Source organism: Amphiprion ocellaris, chromosome 17 (genome assembly GCF_022539595.1).
Source record: "Amphiprion ocellaris isolate individual 3 ecotype Okinawa chromosome 17, ASM2253959v1, whole genome shotgun sequence".
Classification (NCBI taxonomy): Eukaryota; Metazoa; Chordata; class Actinopteri; family Pomacentridae; genus Amphiprion; species Amphiprion ocellaris.
In genome coordinates this window covers 28,147,186-28,166,148 of record NC_072782.1, presented here as the reverse complement: position 1 = coordinate 28,166,148, position 18,963 = coordinate 28,147,186, and the positions used below count along the sequence as shown (strand labels likewise).

The window sequence follows — 18,963 nt, the reverse complement described above, 5'->3', positions numbered from 1 at the left end:
TTACCTGCAGTGACTTTGGAGTTTGATAAAAGTTATGTTTTCATGAATGAAGACTGGTATAATTTCTTGTTTCATTTCAGTTTATTCTTACTCCTGCGTCTATAACTTACCCTGTGTTTCCATTCTTTTTGCAGCAAACCAACTTCTACCAGATGCTTCTCTCTGGTTGGCCTGTAAGTATGCTGTGATAATCTTTAAATGTTGGGATGCAGCTGTTTTGTTAGTTCATGTGAACCTGAGGCTGCTCTCTTCTCTCTGAGCTTGCAGACTAAAGAAGGCCCTGCAGGACCACCTGGAGAGATGGGCAAACCCGGCTTACAGGTCAGAGATTTGCTCATATTCGCAGTTTTTAAAGAAAAAGAAAATGACGACCATGAATACATGTATTAGAGCGGTCTTCTTTCTCAGGGGCCACCTGGTGAACCTGGAGAGCGAGGACAACCAGGGATGCCAGGAGAGATGGTAAGGAGCCAAATCAACACTTCCTGATCCAGAAGTTACTAAGATAGGATAAAAGCAACTTATTAATAGAAAAGGCCAGGGTTAATTTGTGGTAGTGCAACTCTCTGATTAATGAAGCTCTCTTTCTCCTCAAACTTCTTGCAGATAATTTTTGCCTATATGTCACACCATTTTCTAAGCATTTTCTAAGCATCTTGTCCACCAGAGCCACTGCCATTATTTCTTCTAAGACTGTTCAAATGCTTTGTTGGGCCAAGGTTGGATGGGAAACTTTGCATGAGGAGCATCTTACACAAGAACATCTGGAATTACTCATATTAATGTATGATATATCTGCAACTATTATGTAAAACAGTGAAAACTGATTTAAAGATATTTCTAGCTGTTGTGACCAGTCAGAATAACATTATATGTATCTGGAATAACAAATCTGGCTAGTCACTATGTAATTATAGTCATAATGATATTGTACGTATATGTAATTTTAGTTCTGGATCGTCAAAGTCAGCTATTAAATGTTAAAACAGCTTACCACAGCAATAAATCTGGCACATGCTAACAATGTTTCTCCGGAGTTGCAGATTCCACCTAAATAAGAAGTCCCACGGCTACAAGACGGCAAAAAAAAAAAAATAAAATAAATAAATACATTAGAGCAGAAAAACCTGTCAATTAAGACTGTCCATCCTAAAACATACTTATTAGGGCTGGGACCTTAACACGTTAGTTTCGATTAATTAATTAATTATAGGGGGGAAATAACGCATTAAAAATAATATCGCAATTAATTGCATCCTCCTCAGTTCCCTCATTTCTGGCACACCAGTAACTCTGATGAACACTCCAGCCCAGTAGGTGGCGGTAATGAACCTAAAGTCTGTTTGTAGCCATGAAGAAGAAGCACAGGAAGCACTGAGTGAAGTCAGGCTCTGGTGAACAGTGAAGGAAGATGAGGTTGAGCTTGTTGGACAGAAAGTTTTCTTTTAAAAATCTTCCTGATGGCAGCTTGGATAAAAGCCTGGTTGTGAGCAAATTGTACAACAAAGATTTTTCTGATCACTGCGTCACTTCAAGCCGACGGTATCACCTCAATGTAAAACATGTTGGTGTTAGCACCAGAGCTAACGTTAGCTACGAGTCATGCTAACGGCTAACGGTGTAGCCATCCCATAATAGACCACTTTTCTAGACAGTGCTTGAGTTTACAGAAAGTCTTTAAATGTTGAATAAAATCGCTATAATTGCACTTAGATTTGCAGTAATCTGTGAATGTAGCAGACAGATGAAAAATGCAGATAAATAGAAATGAAACATTTTTGTGGTTTAAGTTTTTACTCCATCGAGGCTCCGCCTCCTTGGAGGAGGAATAACCTAAACAACAAAAATATCTCTTTTAGTAACTTAATTATAAACTTTTTGTTTATAAAAAAATTACATAAATAAAAATTGATATTCCTATAAAAAGAACCATCAAAATTACACCATTTATCAGACCCAGAAAAGATGAAAACAGAATGAATCTCTGGATTTTCAACTTTCTGAAGCTCCTTGAACTACTTATGCTGATTTTATGTGCCATACAGTGGAAAAAACTAAATTCAGGCTTTAAATCATCAAAATCACCATTTTCTATATGTCCCATTTTCCTTTTTTAAAATAATTTTTTAATTATAAACATATATGTCTATTCATGGATTCAACTGTTAACTACAATTTTATTTGAATTGAAAAACTTCACTTATTATTCAAATATTGGTATTTGACAAAATTGCAATTAATTGCGATTAAGTAATTACAAAGCCTGTAATTAAGTAGATTAATTTTTTTTAGTCACATCCCACCACTAATACTTATCTTTAGATGTAACTCTATTCTTTGAATTGGAGTTTCTTAAAATTCTAAGAACTTATTGAGGTTTGGTTTTCTATCAGGCTCCATCATGCTTCTACTTCATTTTACATTTCATTGATTTTGGGCATCATTTTCTTTTCATTCTGTCTTCATTTAATCTGACATATTTGGTGTTTGGTTGAAATTTTGGCACGGTGGTCCAAGTTTAAAACAGATTTTTGTGGGACTGAACAAAGCTTGTTCGTGCAGCTTGTTCTAAATGAATGAAGTGTAATGTAGCTGGAGTGTGGTTGCAGGGAGTGGGTGTTTGGAAACCCTCCGGGCATGAAAACTCCCTATGATGTAACCATGTTCAGAGAATGAACTCTGAACGTATTTTATTGCTAAATTAAGAAGTTCTACTATGTGATTATACTGAGGCTCAGTTAATCAAGTTTACTACATTTAGATTGTGGCTCTGACTTAATTTGTTTGGGTTTCTAAAGGTAGAAGTTAATTTAACTGTGTTAGATCCATCTGAAAGACCATCTCAGAATATATAAACATGAATCCTGGAAGTGTACATGGAAACTGAAGCCAGAGTGTAGTGTACAGTGTGAGGTCTGAGCATTATAATGAGGAACAGGGAGGTTTGGGATAGTTGGAAACACTCAGTCGCCTTTGGTGTTGGCTCTGTTTAGACCACTGTGTCCGAGAATATTGATCTACTCTTTGTTGTTGCTTGTGTCTACGTGACTGTGTGAATGAAATGTATATTTTAGTTTGCACATAAATAACCACATTTACTTCTCACTTCTAGTTTCACATGTATACGTACTGAACGCACGACTTTGTTGGTTTGTTTGACGCCTGTTTGATTTCCAGCATAAGTCACTGGATTCACAATAAACCGGAGGAAGTCATAAGAAGTATTTCTGCAACAAAAAGTTTCATTTAGTTAATTGTCACTTTTGCTGGGTGATGTGATCTGCAGGTTTTGTTTGTTTTTAAGGATCATGAGCTAAAAAAAGATTTAGAACCGCAAGTCTAGACAGTCACCAGTTCTGTCACAGACCAGTAGAAAAATAAAGCAGAGTGGTGGAACCCACAAACAATCTGAGCTGAGTTTTATATAATTTCTGTAATATTTTATGAGCTAGATTTTAGTGACAAAGTGGTCTAACCCACAGCCGAAATGTAGCGATACAGTAGCGCTTCGAATGTTAGACCGCTCTTGAAAAGACGAAACTTTGAACCCATGTTTCTCAAAAACTACAGAAAGTGGGTTAGACCATTCTGCTTTCAAACCCTTCAAATGCTGGCATTAGCAAGTGACAGAAAGACAGAAGACTGAAAAAATGCTGCTGCTTTATTACCCTTGTTAATGTAAGTGGTGCACATTACAAGACCCAAAAAGCTTAGCTTCAAGGAGTAGAGATGAAGTAATTAGCCAATTCATCAACAACAACTTAGAGAGTTTAGATTTATTGTTGTAGCCATTTGAGAATTTTTCACGTGTTGTTTTTTCTCATTGTAATCTTAATATATTTGAGGTTTTTGGACAAAAAAGCAATTTAAAACCACCCAAGCTTTGGGAAAATGAGGCCTTTTATAGAATAAATGAGCCAATTGATCCAACATACACATAGTAAATGAGTTAAAACCCAGTGTAGTAAGTGTTTTAATGTTAACTCCAGTGGACACCAATAATTGGAGGCTAATGTATGAACACATATGAAAATAAAGTTTAAAAAAAAGTTGTGATAATATTAGAAATGTCTTTACAAGGAGAATTATAATTGTTGACAGATAGTTTACATCAACATACAGTTAAAAAGAATTAATTTATGACTTTATAATGGATTACAACCCATTTATTGCATGTTTCTGTAAAGCTTATGACTGCTAAAAGGGTGCATTGCTGTCAGTGAACCAGCCAGTGTTAAATAATCCAGTCTCTGCATGTCCAACACTGTATCATGATCCTCTCCAATGTAACGCCATCCGGTGCCAACACAGGTGTTTTATCCATTCACTGAGGGTCTGTGCATGTGTTCCACCTGTCTGCAGATCAGAGTTACTGCAAACCAAAACCTTCTAGACAGTGTTGTTCTTCAGCGGAGTGATGAATGGATCCACTGAGTGCTGGAGTCTTCACACTGCAAGTCTTTAATTTATAATGGAGCTTCGTCACTGTGAAGCTCCTCACAGCCGTCAAGAGGTTTTACTTGTTGTATCTCATGTTTGGTTGAGTTTTTTTTATGTTTTAGTGTTCGCTAACATGCAGAAAAAGAAGCAGTGATGATCAGCAGTGGCTTATCATGAATAATTTTGTTTTTCCAGGGAGATATCGGTCCCAGAGGTCCTCTAGGACGAGCAGGAACCCCGGGGAGAGACGGGGAAAACGGGGAAGATGGTCAGCAGGGGTCACCTGGTGCTCCTGGACCACCGGTTAGCACATCAAGTATAGCATGACCGTGTTAAAGATGGTAAATTATGTGTTCATCTGTTGAAATGTTTCCATCTTGTGTCTCCTCTGCTCCTTCAGGGCCTTTGGGGTTACAGGGGAGAACGAGGATCCAAAGGGGAAAAAGGTGATGAGGTGAGGAATTAAACTTCACAGCTGCTTCTGCAAGGAGGAAAAGTCTGATTTACTGTTGTGAAATTCTGCATGTGTCAGGTCAGGAACATGTGGTTGTACTGTATACAGTCTGCTGCCATCTTTCAGACTTACTTTCTTATTTTGTACATTTGGTGTTCATCTAAAGACCAACCAGTTAATGAAAGATGTTTAATCATGTGTTCACACTACAAGCAGCCAGGTGGTAAATGACGAAATTGTTTCTGAATCAACTTTAACCCTCGTGTCGTCCTGCAGGTCAAAATTGACCCTTTTTAAAGTTTGAAAATGTGGAGAAAAAAAATATATTTTTACAGCAAAACACCTGATGTCCACATTTTTCACATTTTCAACATTTTTGGGAAGTCTTTGAACATTTTTTGGTGGGAAAAAAAGAAATGTTAAAAATGTTTCTTAAGAACATTCACATAAAAATCAACCAAAATCCAGCAAATTTCACTGGATTTTGGTTGATTTTTATGTGAATGTTCTTAAAGAAAATATTAGAAGCTGTACTCATATATATGTAATCACTTTACATATTTTTAGGATTTTTTTTGGAGGATTTTTACTCATTTTTTGAAAAGAATTACAAGAATTTTCTTTCCCAAATTTGGGGGATTTTTTAAAAATAAAACTTTTCAGGGAAAATTTTAAGGAATTATTGGAATTTTCTTCCTGAAGGTTTTACAAATTTTCAGAAATTTGGGGAATTTTTTTGCTGAATTTTTGGATTTTTTTCAGACAATGAAACAATATTTTTTGGTGCCTGTAAATAAAGACAATCGGAGGATTAAAGTGTTGCTCAGGAGCACGTTGATGCTGTAAAAACAAAAAGTGAGGTTAATTATCTTTGGGAACTGGCTAACAGCTAACTTTTTAACAGCATTTTTCACATAGAATCGAACAGGAGGTTTTGCAGAGTCCTAGGGAAGCGTCCAGTGATGCTTCAGTGCATCATTTTGAGCCCTGAAATACCTTTGATTGGTAGCACATCACACAGTTTGTGGCTTTGGGTTGGCATCTTCCATTGAAAATGACTTGTAGCCAGTTGCTTTTTTCACCAGTTGTCTAAACACACTATAAGTTCTTATTTTTTTTAAGTGTTGTCAAAACACACAGTCATGCAATTACTATGCCCAAAATACAGCTGTTTCTGTAAATATATTAATTATTTGATGTAAATAGGGAACTTTCTGACCAAAGAAAGCAGGATTCTGACAAGGAGTTCAAATTCTGCCCCTCGAACAGGCACATTTTGGTCAAAAAAATGATTGAAGAGCCACTTCTTGTGGTCTTAAGACCTTGAGATTAGTTTTCCTGCAAGAAAACATTTAGTATACATGACTGTGATCACTGTAAATAGTTATGTCATGTTGGAGATTATGTGAAAATTCCTGAGTGAGGATTTTTGTAGTGCAGCTAAAAAGACTTTAAAGCCCATTGGTAACGTGTCTGTTTTGTGATGTTTATATGTTAAAAGACATTATCATGGACAAAACAGGAAGTTCAAGGACCCTGAAACTGCAGTGTACTGATGACTTCCATCATCATTTCATGTGTATAAAACCTGAAAAACTAATGCTGTCAGCTTGCAGTGTTGAGCTTTCTGTGTCACTTTTCCTCTTCAGAATCAGTTTCTGGTTCAAACATGTGCGACTAAATTACTCCAATATTGCAACTTGTCATTGGGTGAGCTGGTGTGCTGAGCTGCAGTGAGTGAAAGACTGAGACTTTACAGCTGTAGATTTACATCTAAGACATTTTAAAGCAGGAAGGGATTATATTTTATTGAAAAACATTCATAAATTAGTAACTTTGATACACAGAAATGAGTTTTTAAGGGTTTCATCGATGACTGAAGAGGAACTAAACTCAATTTAGTGCAGTAGGTTTTTTGAATATAGGCTTTATCTACACCTTCACTGAACTGAAATGGAGGTTCATTTCTTTAAGTCATTTTCATGGTAAATCAGAGTAGCACAGCTAAATTAAGCTTTTTACGATATCTTTTAATCTTTTAGCGTGCATATCTTTAACTCAGACACAACTAAATCTGATCAGCTGCTGAACCAACTTAACCACTAAGTTCATGATAGAAGTCGGGATTTTTTAAAATCCTATTTCATGCCAGGTTTAACAAATCCTGACTAAAGAAATTCAGATTATGCGGTGTAATTATTTTAAAAGGAAGATGTGAGAAAAGCCAGGCACTCAATTGCATATATAGAAAAAACATGTAGTCCAGGTCGGGCAAAGTCAATATGGTCTCACTTTATCTTCAAATAAAACAGCAGATTACAGCTTCTAAGTCTGAATTAAAGGTGAAAATTTCAGCAACACTTTTTTTTATTGTAGTTTCTACAAACCTGAAAACTAAAACCATGAGGTAAAACCTGCTGCATCATAATACAAAAATATGGATTCTAGCTGTTCTCTGAGAGGAAAAAAACTCAATTAAAAATGTCATTTATGTGAAATTGACTGACACGCATGTTGACAGGACAAGACAAGAAAGAAATGACTCGGACACTTTACAATTTTTAATTTACCTCCTCAGGGTCTCCTTGGTCTCAGTGGTCCGAGAGGGGAAGTTGGTGAACCTGGCGAGAAGGTAACACTTGATGCTTTTAGGTATCGTCCATCCTTTATATTACGTAGATTGTGGCCTGATAGTTGGTTTAATGAAGTGCGCAGATGACCTAAAGTATTATAAAAACTCTGAAATAAAGTGAATAACACGAATAATCTCATAAGAATGGCACGCAAAGAAGATCTGGCATCGATTAAAAGGAAAGTTCCCATAATTAAATTACTGGATATGGAACAAATAGGGAAGAGTTATAATGTTTTGGCTTGTTAGTGTGTGAATTTATGTGTAAAAGAGACAGAAATCATCACCCAGAGCTGCTATGATTTCTGTTTTTGCTTAAATAAGTTGTCACGTTTGTCTATTTTGTTGCTTTCTTGTCCAGGGCTCGACTGGTTTTCCTGGTCCACCTGGTCTTATCGGACCACCAGTGAGTAATTCTACAACATCTTTGTAGTTTTATTCACCCTTTCTCCATTTCATAAAGCAATTCATGGTTTAAGAACATTTCATTCACAAGAACACTTTACAGAAAGAACTAAAACAATGACAGAAAACAAGCTGTCCTCCTCTGATAGGTTTCTTTCTTTCGTTGTGGTGTAAAATACACAAACAGCAAAGCAAACCATGAGCTCTTGTGAAAGAAAAACATGCGCTCCTGAATCCGTTTTAATCCCTAATCCAGCCCGCCTTTGAACTCTGAGCTCCAAAACAGCAGCGACTCCCATTTTTACTCCCATTCTCTGGTTCTTGCTTTGATTCTGCTTTGGCTCGCAGCTTTCAAACAGGCGCTCCGACCAGTGGGCAGTAATCTGTATCATTAATCCCCTCTCTGAATACACTGTGTGTATTTATTAAGTTGACATGTTTAATCTCCTCTGCAGGGGCCTCAGGGGGTCCGAGGTGGCTCCGGGCCAGAGGGGCCTCCTGGACCTGATGTGAGTGATGAGCTGAAGTTAGTTTTTTAAAGAGGAAAAATTGTCAGAGTTTATGAGTTTGCACCTTGCATGAGTGATGTTCATCAGAACAAATGGTAACTGTTCAGTCTTGTTCTGGAAACTCACTTCAACTTTACTGCTTTGCTACATTGTTGTGTGCACAGCCAGACATTTAACGGAATATTTGAACTAAAAATGCACATTTAGTTGTACAATGAACTAAAACAAGTCACATTAATACCAAAAGCAAACACGACACAAAGCAACTCATTCACACAAATTTTGATATATTTAAGATGATAGTAGGTGCAAATATTGACTTATGCCCTGAAGTGATAAGATAAGATAAAATAAAATAAGATAAAACTAATCGAATAATAAGTAATATTGCAAATAATATTGATATTTTTGTTTTGGCCTGAGTGTTTTAGCTGTAAAATGTAATAAACAGGACAGTTTATCATGTTGTTTTGTGTTTATCACCAGGGGGAGAGTGGATTAGATGGACCTCCAGGTTTTCCAGGGCTGCCGGTAAGCAGACAGATGAATTAGATGATAAAGTATTTGTGTCATTTTTGAATGTAAACATGATATTTTGTGCGTTACAGGGTGCACCAGGTGTTACAGGACGAGTCGGCGCTCAAGGAGTTAATGGATCAAGGGTACAATTATACTTTAAATGCTTATTATCACATAGTTAACCTGCAAGTTACACATGAATCTAATAATTAGTGTCAATTACTAGTATAGTTTCCATTTTTCTATTGGAAATTAACACTAAAATGTAAAAAAAAAAGTGGCAAATTTCCATTACCTACTTGCCAAGTAATCAATTTACAATGCAATATATGAGAAAAGGCATTAAATTCCGACATGGAAGCTACAACCCAAACATTTTTTTTTTAATCAAAATTGAAGTTTCTGATGATCAAGGAAGGTATTTGTTATTAATTCCAGCATTGATTTAGAAAATACACTTTCTAAAATCAAAATAAAGCAAATGTAAATGTGTTCATTTTCTACTATATGACTGAAAACTTGCTCTGACATTAACCTGAAAGTCCAAACTTGGTCCTCAGGTTCTTTCCTTTGTGTATAAATCATTCATTTTGTCTTTCAGGGTGACATGGGTCCTGTCGGCAGCGTCGGCCCCAAAGGCCCTCAGGTATATATTCAGCTCAGTTCTGTTTATATTCTGCACTTATTCATCTTTGTGGAAATGTTTAGAAACTCTGTTTGACATAAAACGTGCCACCTTCCTTTTCTTGCCCTCAGGGGCCTCCAGGTTTGGAGGGACAGATGGGACCTCCAGGACTCCGAGGGCCCCAAGTGAGTAAAGTTCAAGGCTTTTAAAGGTCGTTGGGATGCCGTTTTAGTTAGTTTCCTGTCAGTAAAGAGCGGGAGGTTAATGTTGGACTTTATGTTAACAGGGACATCCAGGGCTGACAGGAGCTGCTGGACCTAAAGGAGATCCCGTAAGTTCGTTGTAAAGATTTTGTTTGTGAAAACTCAATATTTTGGCTGAAAATACGACTGAAGTGCCGTTTTAAAGGTCGATTTAGAAAAATCATCGCTGAAACGTCTGGTAAATAGCCCTGACACAAGAACAGGGTGGGAGGGTTGAACAACATCAGCGTTTACTAGAGTATAATGTGTTTAATGAAAGATGCTGTCATGTTTTATGGGATGTTTTTGTTTGGTGCATTGTGGTAAAAGTGAGATCGAACATATCTGGAGCTGGAATCTGAATCCCAAGTTCTGCTGTAGCTGTAAAGTGCATTTTTGTTGGTTCTTGAAGACGTTTCAAGAGAACTAAAGAAGCTCCATTGGATATTTGAATAACTGAAATGTCTTTAAGGACCAAAATCAGAAATACAAATGATTTTTATCTAAGCTTTTCTAACCACAGTGACCTGGATGATTGAGAATCTGCACAGACATACAAATATCAACCAGAAGTCCAGTTCAGTCCCTTCTGTTCTTTTAGAGCGCTACAATGAGGAAAAGCTGCACCAATGGACTGTAATCTTTTCTCTTAATGCTGATTTACTTTTTTTAATCTGGTACATCAAAAGCTGTTCTTGAAAAAGTTCTATTTTTTTCCCAACATACCTAGTTGCTGCAGTTTCTCCATCTCCATTACTTTGATTGTTTTCATCCTTACTGTCAAAAAAAATTGCTTTTTGATGTAAAATACATCGAAAATAGCACTCGAATGTGGGAATGTTGCCTCAGACACTAGATTTACACTCCAATTTACTACAAAAATCAAAAATATTCATTTATATGTCAACATTCAAGCTTTAATTTACATTATATGCATTACAACAAGTCCTCACCAGTGTATCTTCAAGTGTAATAAAGGCAGCTGGCAGTTCAAGTCTTCATATGTGAACAGAAAAAGCAGCATCTTATTGGTCTTTTGTTTCTTTTTGTGTTATATCAGGGGCCAGTGGGGCCCATGGGTGCCCGAGGGGATCTTGGCTTCGAGGGTCCAATGGTGAGTCCTACTTGAAACGCTTGCTGCTTCATAAAAAGCACAAACAGACTTTCTGCATGTAAGAGCAAGTTAAAGATTTACTGCGACTTTGATCAAACTGTCAGACTGTAAAATAGGTTTTTCACTGCTGTTAGAAATGATGCTGCAGCCTCATAGTGCCACCTGCTGGTTTAAATGGATCATGGCGTGATGCTGTTTCTCATTTACTCTTTATTCTCTGATGGCTTTTACTCATTCAGCACAATAATCCTTTATTTGTTGAATGAGTAACACAATAAACACAGTAATTCTTTATTCCTTCAGAGCTCCTTTATTCTCAAACATCCTGCTCTCCAAACTCATTTAATCCTTTATTTATCCTGATTATTATTTACATTTATGCCTATAATTTCCTTCTGAAGTTGCCTTTTAGGCTTTAATTGCTAAATCTGATGACTTTGATCATTTCTAATTAATTATTTGATCTTCGTTGAGAGTTTGAAACCTTTTTTCTTACAGGGTGCTCCGGGGAAACAAGGCCACGTGGGTTTTCCTGGACTAACTGTGGGTGCTCATTTTAGATTTACAGACATGTTTTTTGCAAAAATTGACTGTCTGAACCTCATTTGAACTTTTTTTTTCATTGACAGGGTGTCAGAGGACCAGATGGGGACAAGGGGGATCCAGGACCGAAAGGCGACAAGGTAGAAAGCTGCAATTTATAGTTTAATAACACTGAAAAGAGATTATGTGTGTATGTATATGAAAGAATAGTTAGTTATTTGCTTGCTTTTTGGGAGTTACAGAAAAGAATTGGCAGCAGTTTCATGTCTGTGTGGGTAATACTGAAGATTCAAACAACAGTCATTTAGATTCGCTTTGCAGAAAGACATGAAACAGCAACTCCAGCTCCGTCCAAAGAGCCTCTAAAGCTCACTGACCAGCACATTATTACACATTTGTATAAATTATGCAAAAAAAACAAAGCATAAAGTGTATTTTACATGAACTATTTCAGCTTTTGCCTCCACAGACTCGACTGAACAGACAGTTTTGTTCAATCATAGTTTGGGTTGTATAGTCTCAGCTGCTTACATGTAATGGAATATATTTAGTAATACTTGGTTTGCAACTTGGTTAAAATGTTTTTTTTTATGTGAAACTGTAAATATCTTGGGATTATCTTGTCTTTTCCTGCTGTAACTGTAATGTTGATCATTGAATCTTACCGGTTCAGACATCAATAACCTTAATGTTCAACAGTAGTTCAAAGACCAAAAGTTAGAATTCATCATTGATTAGTGGAAATACTTGTCCAAATGTCAGGATGTTTCCTCCTCATTGGGCAGATTGATGAATCTACACTGAGTTTGCTTCCCAAAAATGTATTTCCTGACGTATTTTGGCATTTTTTTTGGAACATAAAACACAGTTCTTCAGAGTATTAGCATTTGGCGGTTGGTAACAACATCCCAGGAGCTTAGAATATGTGAGTTTGCAGCCAAATGTTACCTTAGATGACAAATAACATAAAATATATGTAGTTATGCACACACCTTGGATATTCCTGTGGAGGAACTTTTGATAAGGATTGTCCCAAACCATTCTCAAAGATATTTCCTCTTAAAATAACCACTTGTACAAACACGTTTGTTCTTACGTGGCATACATGAGGGATATTGTGGCATTTATCTGCTTTCTTATACTTTTGTCATGCAAGTAATGCAGACTCTGTCCAAGGAACATTTAATACTGAGATACAATGAAATTTCTCAGATTTTTGTCACAGCAACTTCCAGAATATAGTATTTATCACTCAAACAACTCTGAACTTGGACTTTATACTCATCTGTGTCCAGTGTCCTCCTCTGTTGCACTTGTGGAGTAACACCACTGACAGTATGATATTAGTCATAAATAAAAATTCATTGCTAGTGGCTGTTCCTTTAATATTTTATAGACACCTTATTATGGCAATTTGAGCCATGTTAGTTATACTAATGATATAATTTCACATATACATGTAGACAGGTGACATATTAATAGTAAAACAAGTAATCAATGATAAATTTGTCCATATGAGAGAGTTTTATGTTTAGCAGCAGACAGAATATCTTCCTTTAGTTGTTCAGTGTTGATTATAACAAGTCAGTGCTGCAACCTATCACCTGTTTCATACATAAAAACATGCATTTATATGTGTATATGCACGCAATCTTCTCTTTTTTGCTTTGAATTTCTGTAACTTCATGGATCTAGTTTTCTATGTTTACCTCAGGAAGAGTAACTATTGCATATGAAACTGCACCGTTAGCATCTAATTTATTTTTATTTTCTAAGTGAGTCTGTAAAAACAGAAGTCTGAAGTGTGTGTTTTTCTCTCAGGGTATTCAGGGGGCAGCAGGTATTAGGGGTCCTCAGGGAGAGAGGGGCCCCATCGGCTTCCCAGGTTTCCCAGGAGCAAAGGGCCAACCGGGCACCAGAGGCACCGAGGTAAAAAAAGATTCTGTTAGAATAGAAATTAAGATTGAAAAACTGTGTGCAAAGGCTGATTTTTTTTACATGAAAGAAATCATATTAATTGATCTTGACTCGTATTTTTTTGTCATTCTGGTCAAAATTGGATGTTTGTGTCACTGTAAACCTTAAGAAAATCACATTTAAAAGTGTAAAATAGTATGCATCAGCAAACTATCTTGAATTGATCTAGTAAATTGCTTGTTTTAGTAGCTTTTGTAAGCTGAAATGCCCCAGAAAAAAAATGTGTCTCGTTGTTTCTGCAGCATAATACTGTATTACATGTTCCTTCTAGCTGAGTGAAAGAATTCGCCTGGTGAGTGTGAAAAATGACTAAACGCTTGACTGGTTTTTGTATTTCTTCATTCAGGGCACAAACGGTGAAACTGGTCCTCAGGGGAAACAGGGCAGCCGAGGGTTGAAGGTCAGCGATGATTCCAGCAAATGTCAGATGACTTCATGTGTTGATCCACGTTTAACTGTGTAACGTTAGAGCCTCCTGGATGTGGATTTACCTCTCCGCTTCTGGGAATAAATGGCAGAAATTCACTGTTTCTGCTCATAAATATCTAATGTTTTCAATTAAACCGTAGAAAACTTGCAAGTCTAAATGAATCTTCAAATTAAACAGTCTTAACTGGAATCATTTATGTTCTTCTGTTAGCAAATGTTTAGCTGTCGTTGGAACAAAAATAGCAGGAACGTGAATCATGTGTTGTTTCTCTGAGACACGAGGTAAAAGTTTAGAGATGCTGATGATTAAAGGGTTTTAAAAACCAACTCATTAATCCCCCCTCTAGTCGCACTAATGACTCCAAGCTGTGTCATCATTTCTGACTGATTCCAGATTCATTCTCCGGAGACGTAAATAAATAATGATTGTCTCCTAAAATACAGCAGTTTATTGTTGTTTCCATAAAGCTGCAGCAGCAGCCAAGATGTCCAGAAGTTTCATCTGTAGCTGGGGAACAAAACTAGCAAAACTTACATTTCCCATTATGCAACTTCACTTTATCTTCAAGCATTCACACCTTTAATCTGTAACAGGTTTATTCTTAAACATTTATTGCTGAAAACACCTTAATACTGATGTCATCAGAGTTAGTTTTTTGGCTTCAAGGTGTTTTAGAAACACAGAAACACATTATACAACTAATCTATGATGTGCAAACTAAACTAAATATTCATTTTTTCTTTGATTTCAGCAATTCTTCTGTTACAAATTTAACTGATTTTAACCATGAAGAAAATGATAGTCAAACTTTGGCAGTCCAGCGTTTTGTAACCCAAAAATCCATCCTATTGTCATAAATGTACATTCAGTGTAATATCTTAAAGCTTAATTTCTTTTTTACAAGTTTCTTTTGGCAAAATGTATTTGTACACATTTTTATTTGATTTCAGCATTTTTTCTGTGAAAAAATGTGTTTAACTTATTTTAATCATGAAGAAATCAGTGTTTTGTGACTCAAAAATCAGTCCAACGGCCATAAGTATACATTAAGTAACACTAAAATATGTTAGAACTCATTTGCGATTTACAGTTTCTACAAAAATGCACCAAATGTAACTTTTGACAAAACATATTTTGACATATAGCTAATATATTTGGAAAATAGGGTTAGAATAATATGCAAATGAATGCTTTTAGCCCAAGTTAGGACGGTTTAAGATGAGTATCGATGCTAAGTTACTGCTATTTTTGTCATTCTAAAGGGGAACAGAGGACCAGATGGACGAACTGGCAAACCAGGACCCAGAGGGAACAAGGTACGGCACAGTTTATTTTCATTTTTAATAGACTTTATCATGCTGTTGTTATTGAGGCACTCTATCTGTGAGGACGCTGTGGCTGTTTTTGCAGTTAAAAAAAATATAGATTTTCATTTTTCTGACATATATTTTTTGCAGATATTATGTGTAAAGTTCATGTTTATTCCAGTTTCAGTTATTTCAAGTCCATCTTCTTGTTTCTGTTTTCTTTTCTCCAGGGTTGGGCTGGTCAGAAGGGTCACCAAGGGCAACCAGGCCCATCGGTAAAGTCTGCGGACCAACATAGATCTGGTCAAATGTTCAATATTTAAATATATATACCCTACCGTTTAGAAGTTTGGGGTCACCCAGACAATTTCATGTTTTCCAGGAAAACTCATCCATGTGCTAACATAACTGTACAAGGGTTTTCTAATCATCAATTAGCCTTTCATCACCATTAGCTAACACAATGTAGCATTAGAACACAGGAGTGATGGTTGCTGGAAATGTTCCTCTGCACCTCTATGGAGATATTCCATTAAAAATCAGCTGTTTCCAGCTACAGTAGTCATTTACCACATTAACTATGTCTACTCTGGATTTCTGAGTAATTTAACGTTATCTTCATTTTTGAAACAAACTGCTTTTCTTTCAAAAATAAGGACATTTCTGAGTGACCCTAAACTTTTGAACTAAAGTGTACATATTCTGTTAGACAAGTGATATGCAAAACTTTAGGCACTTCTATCCAAATGTTCTTCTACTGCAAACATCTAAATGACTAAGAGATGACCTGATTTCCAAAAGACAAACAAGTTGAAGATGCTACATTTGCTTAATAGTTTAGGCAATATTATGTCTTTATTTCCATCTTTTGCACTATCAAAACAACAAAAAGTAAAACTATCTGTAGCAGAAGTTCGTTGACCAACAGCTGAGAGGCTTTTAGTTCTTCTTTACAGAAAGGTTCTAGTTCTGTGAGTTTCTTTGGTGATCTTGTGCTTCTCCAGACAGTCCACTGTGGTGTGTTTGGGATCATTATTCTCTTCTAGAAACCGTTCTCTTTTCATTTTAAGCAGTTTAACAGACAGTGTACTTCCAGAATTTGCTGCTATTAATAGAATCCATTCATCCTTTTATTAATGCCACTAGCTGCAACACAAACCCAAAGCAGGACTGATCCTTCCTGGACTTAACAGTCAGAGAGGTGATCTCTCATGAAATTCTGCACCATTTTTCTTCCTACATTGCAGCCAAAAAGTTCAATCTGAACTTCATCAGTCCACAGGATTTGTTTCCAAAATACATCAGGCTTGTTTAGATGTTCATTTGCAAACTTCAGATGGTGAAATTTGTTGTTTTCTCCCAATGACTCTCTCATGAATTTCATATTTGTGCAGAAGTTGCTGCACAGAAGAACAAAACACAACCTCTACAGAGTCTAATAAAGCTTCTTGGAGGTGTTTTGTACCCAAGTAGGGGATTTGATTTGCATTTCTAGCAATCTGACTAGCAGTTCTTAGAAAATGTTCTTATAAACTGAGGAACGGCTACCCGAGGACACTTTGTCATCTTCTCCTGCCTTGTTTGCATCAGTTATTCTAACTTTTAGAGGACTAGGCAACTTCTCAGAGGAGCCAATGACTGCTGAGTATTTATAAAGTTGTGAAATTTGCGTAACCTTGTCTTTTCTAATGATGTTTTTTTTTTTTAAAGCCATCATGCTAACAAGTTATGTAGGATTGAAGACCTTGGTAAAAGTTATGAGAGCTGCCCAAGCTTTGAATTGAATAGAATGTCGTCATCATCATTGTACATGTACAATAGATTTGAAGGTGCAATCCTACCTTAGGTGTCGTAAAAAAGTTACAAGACTGGGATAAAGAAGTTAAAAACTAGAATGAAACATAAACAAAATAATATTAAAAGAACAAAGTACCTAAAGTGTCCTGGAGTGCAACAGAAATAAAAATGTAATAAAAACATTTCATACATACATAAACAATCATCAGTCATTTCACATCATCACATTATTGGACATGTATGATTGTTATTGTACTTAAATTTTGTGTTAATGTGTGTCATACAGTTTTGAAGCATGGGGCTTCAAAAAAGACAATAATCTAGTTTAAAATGTTGAAAAAAAAGATTTTTTCTTTATTTTTTTGTCTTTTGGAGGTCAGTTCATCCAACTAGTCTCAGTAACAGAGCTAGTAACTTTTAAATCCAATTTAATTTCCTTTCTTTTAACCATAATTAAGACATTTTAAAGCAGAGCATGTGAGGATTTGGTTGGTTCACCTCAGTGCACATATGCTAACACTTTCCTGCTCCATGTATCTGATGCTGTTGTAGATAAACCAAAACATCCCTTTGTCCTCATCTGTCTCACTGACCTGCAGATAGAAACCAGAAAAACCAACATTCTGATGTATCACAGGACAGTCATAGATCTGCAGAGTAAACAAGTTTGCATGTGTCTATTTGTGTGTCTGTGTGTGTTTTTGTTTGTGTCCTTGCAGGGTTTGCCGGGCCCACCTGGACCTAAGGGAGCAGAAGGAAAGCCTGGTACACAGGTTCCCATTCTCTATCATATTTCAATCCCATCACCTGATAATGCTGTTTGAATGCGTGCGTGTGTGTGTATATATATATATATATATATATATATATATATATATATATATATATATATATATATATATATATATATATATATATATATATATATATATATATATATATATATATATATATATATGTGTGTGTGTTTGTGTGTGCGCTTTTCACAAACTCCTGCCTCATTCTGTGCAGCACCAGCATTTATTATTCAGGATAAATCTCTGAATTTGCTTCACACACGTTTGATTAGTCGGGTTTAGTCCCAGATTTGTCTTTCGGAGAGAAGAGCGTCGTGCATTTTAAGATTCCACGTCTGTCGAATGCAGATTTTAAGGACAAACTGAAAGAGTCGCTCAGATGGAATTGCCCTCAAACTGTCAAAACTGACTGTGGAGTTGAGTGAAAGGTGCTGTTGTGTAATAATAGTGCTGGTTTCGACAGCAGGAGGCAGCCTTTGTTCGGTACAGTGGAGGAAAAAGGTGCAGAGTTCATTCTATATCCAGTATCTCATGAATTTAACAGTGAAAACTTGCATTTTACTCAACTGTGATTGTTGTTACGTCATTATAATTGGTGTTATATTGAATTTTTTTGAGAAGATGTGCAGGAACAAGTAATACTGAGAGCCTGTTTGCACTTTTATTGACCTCTGTTGCTGGGAAACATTGCTTTGTCTGTATTTTCTGATGGTGTTTCTACGTTTCAGGGTCCCTCGGGTGCAGCTGGCAGCGCTGGTAGTAAAGGACCGACGGTAAGACTGTTGGCCGCCCGCTGACCTCAGCCGCTCATGACATCATCCCCTCCATTCTGCTTCTTTTTCTGGCTTCTCGCCACAAACCTGCAGGGTTCAACAGAATAATAACACCTTGTTACAGCTTTACAAGGCAGCCAGGGATTAAAAATGATGGCAGGTTTTATAGATCTATGAGGCGGCAGTAAAGCTGGCAACAAACACTTAAAAAAAAAAAAAAATAGATTCTTAACAAGACGGAACAGATTCTGCTACCAGCCAGTGAAACATATCAGCTGAGTCGACTCGGAGTTTTAGGCGAAAACAGGCTTACAGATGATTAATGTAGCAGAAAAATGCTCTTAAATGGTTCCGGACACAACGAACATCTTCCAAAACTGGAAGCATTAAGAAAAGAAA

General features: G+C 36.4%; 1 protein-coding gene across 3 annotated transcripts in view; it reads left to right on the top strand.

Moving 5' to 3' along the window:
* Window positions 1–18,963, top strand: part of si:ch211-196i2.1 (collagen alpha-1(I) chain) — a 139,895-nt gene that overhangs the window by 76,109 nt on the left and 44,823 nt on the right. For 2 of the 3 annotated variants that reach the window (XM_055019253.1, XM_035957792.2), the window contains 22 exons: window positions 135–173; window positions 268–321; window positions 409–462; window positions 4,636–4,743; window positions 4,841–4,894; window positions 7,473–7,526; window positions 7,888–7,932; window positions 8,387–8,440; window positions 8,927–8,971; window positions 9,049–9,102; window positions 9,561–9,605; window positions 9,716–9,769; window positions 9,871–9,915; window positions 10,887–10,940; window positions 11,439–11,483; window positions 11,570–11,623; window positions 13,305–13,412; window positions 13,807–13,860; window positions 15,153–15,206; window positions 15,428–15,472; window positions 17,714–17,767; window positions 18,520–18,564. In XM_055019253.1, the coding sequence (XP_054875228.1) occupies window positions 135–173; window positions 268–321; window positions 409–462; window positions 4,636–4,743; window positions 4,841–4,894; window positions 7,473–7,526; window positions 7,888–7,932; window positions 8,387–8,440; window positions 8,927–8,971; window positions 9,049–9,102; window positions 9,561–9,605; window positions 9,716–9,769; window positions 9,871–9,915; window positions 10,887–10,940; window positions 11,439–11,483; window positions 11,570–11,623; window positions 13,305–13,412; window positions 13,807–13,860; window positions 15,153–15,206; window positions 15,428–15,472; window positions 17,714–17,767; window positions 18,520–18,564 (1,218 nt within the window). Of the gene's footprint in view, window positions 1–134; window positions 174–260; window positions 322–408; window positions 463–4,635; window positions 4,744–4,840; window positions 4,895–7,472; window positions 7,527–7,887; window positions 7,933–8,386; window positions 8,441–8,926; window positions 8,972–9,048; window positions 9,103–9,560; window positions 9,606–9,715; window positions 9,770–9,870; window positions 9,916–10,886; window positions 10,941–11,438; window positions 11,484–11,569; window positions 11,624–13,304; window positions 13,413–13,806; window positions 13,861–15,152; window positions 15,207–15,427; window positions 15,473–17,713; window positions 17,768–18,519; window positions 18,565–18,963 lie in introns of all 3 variants that reach the window. The other variant, XM_035957793.2, reaches the window with a different exon arrangement.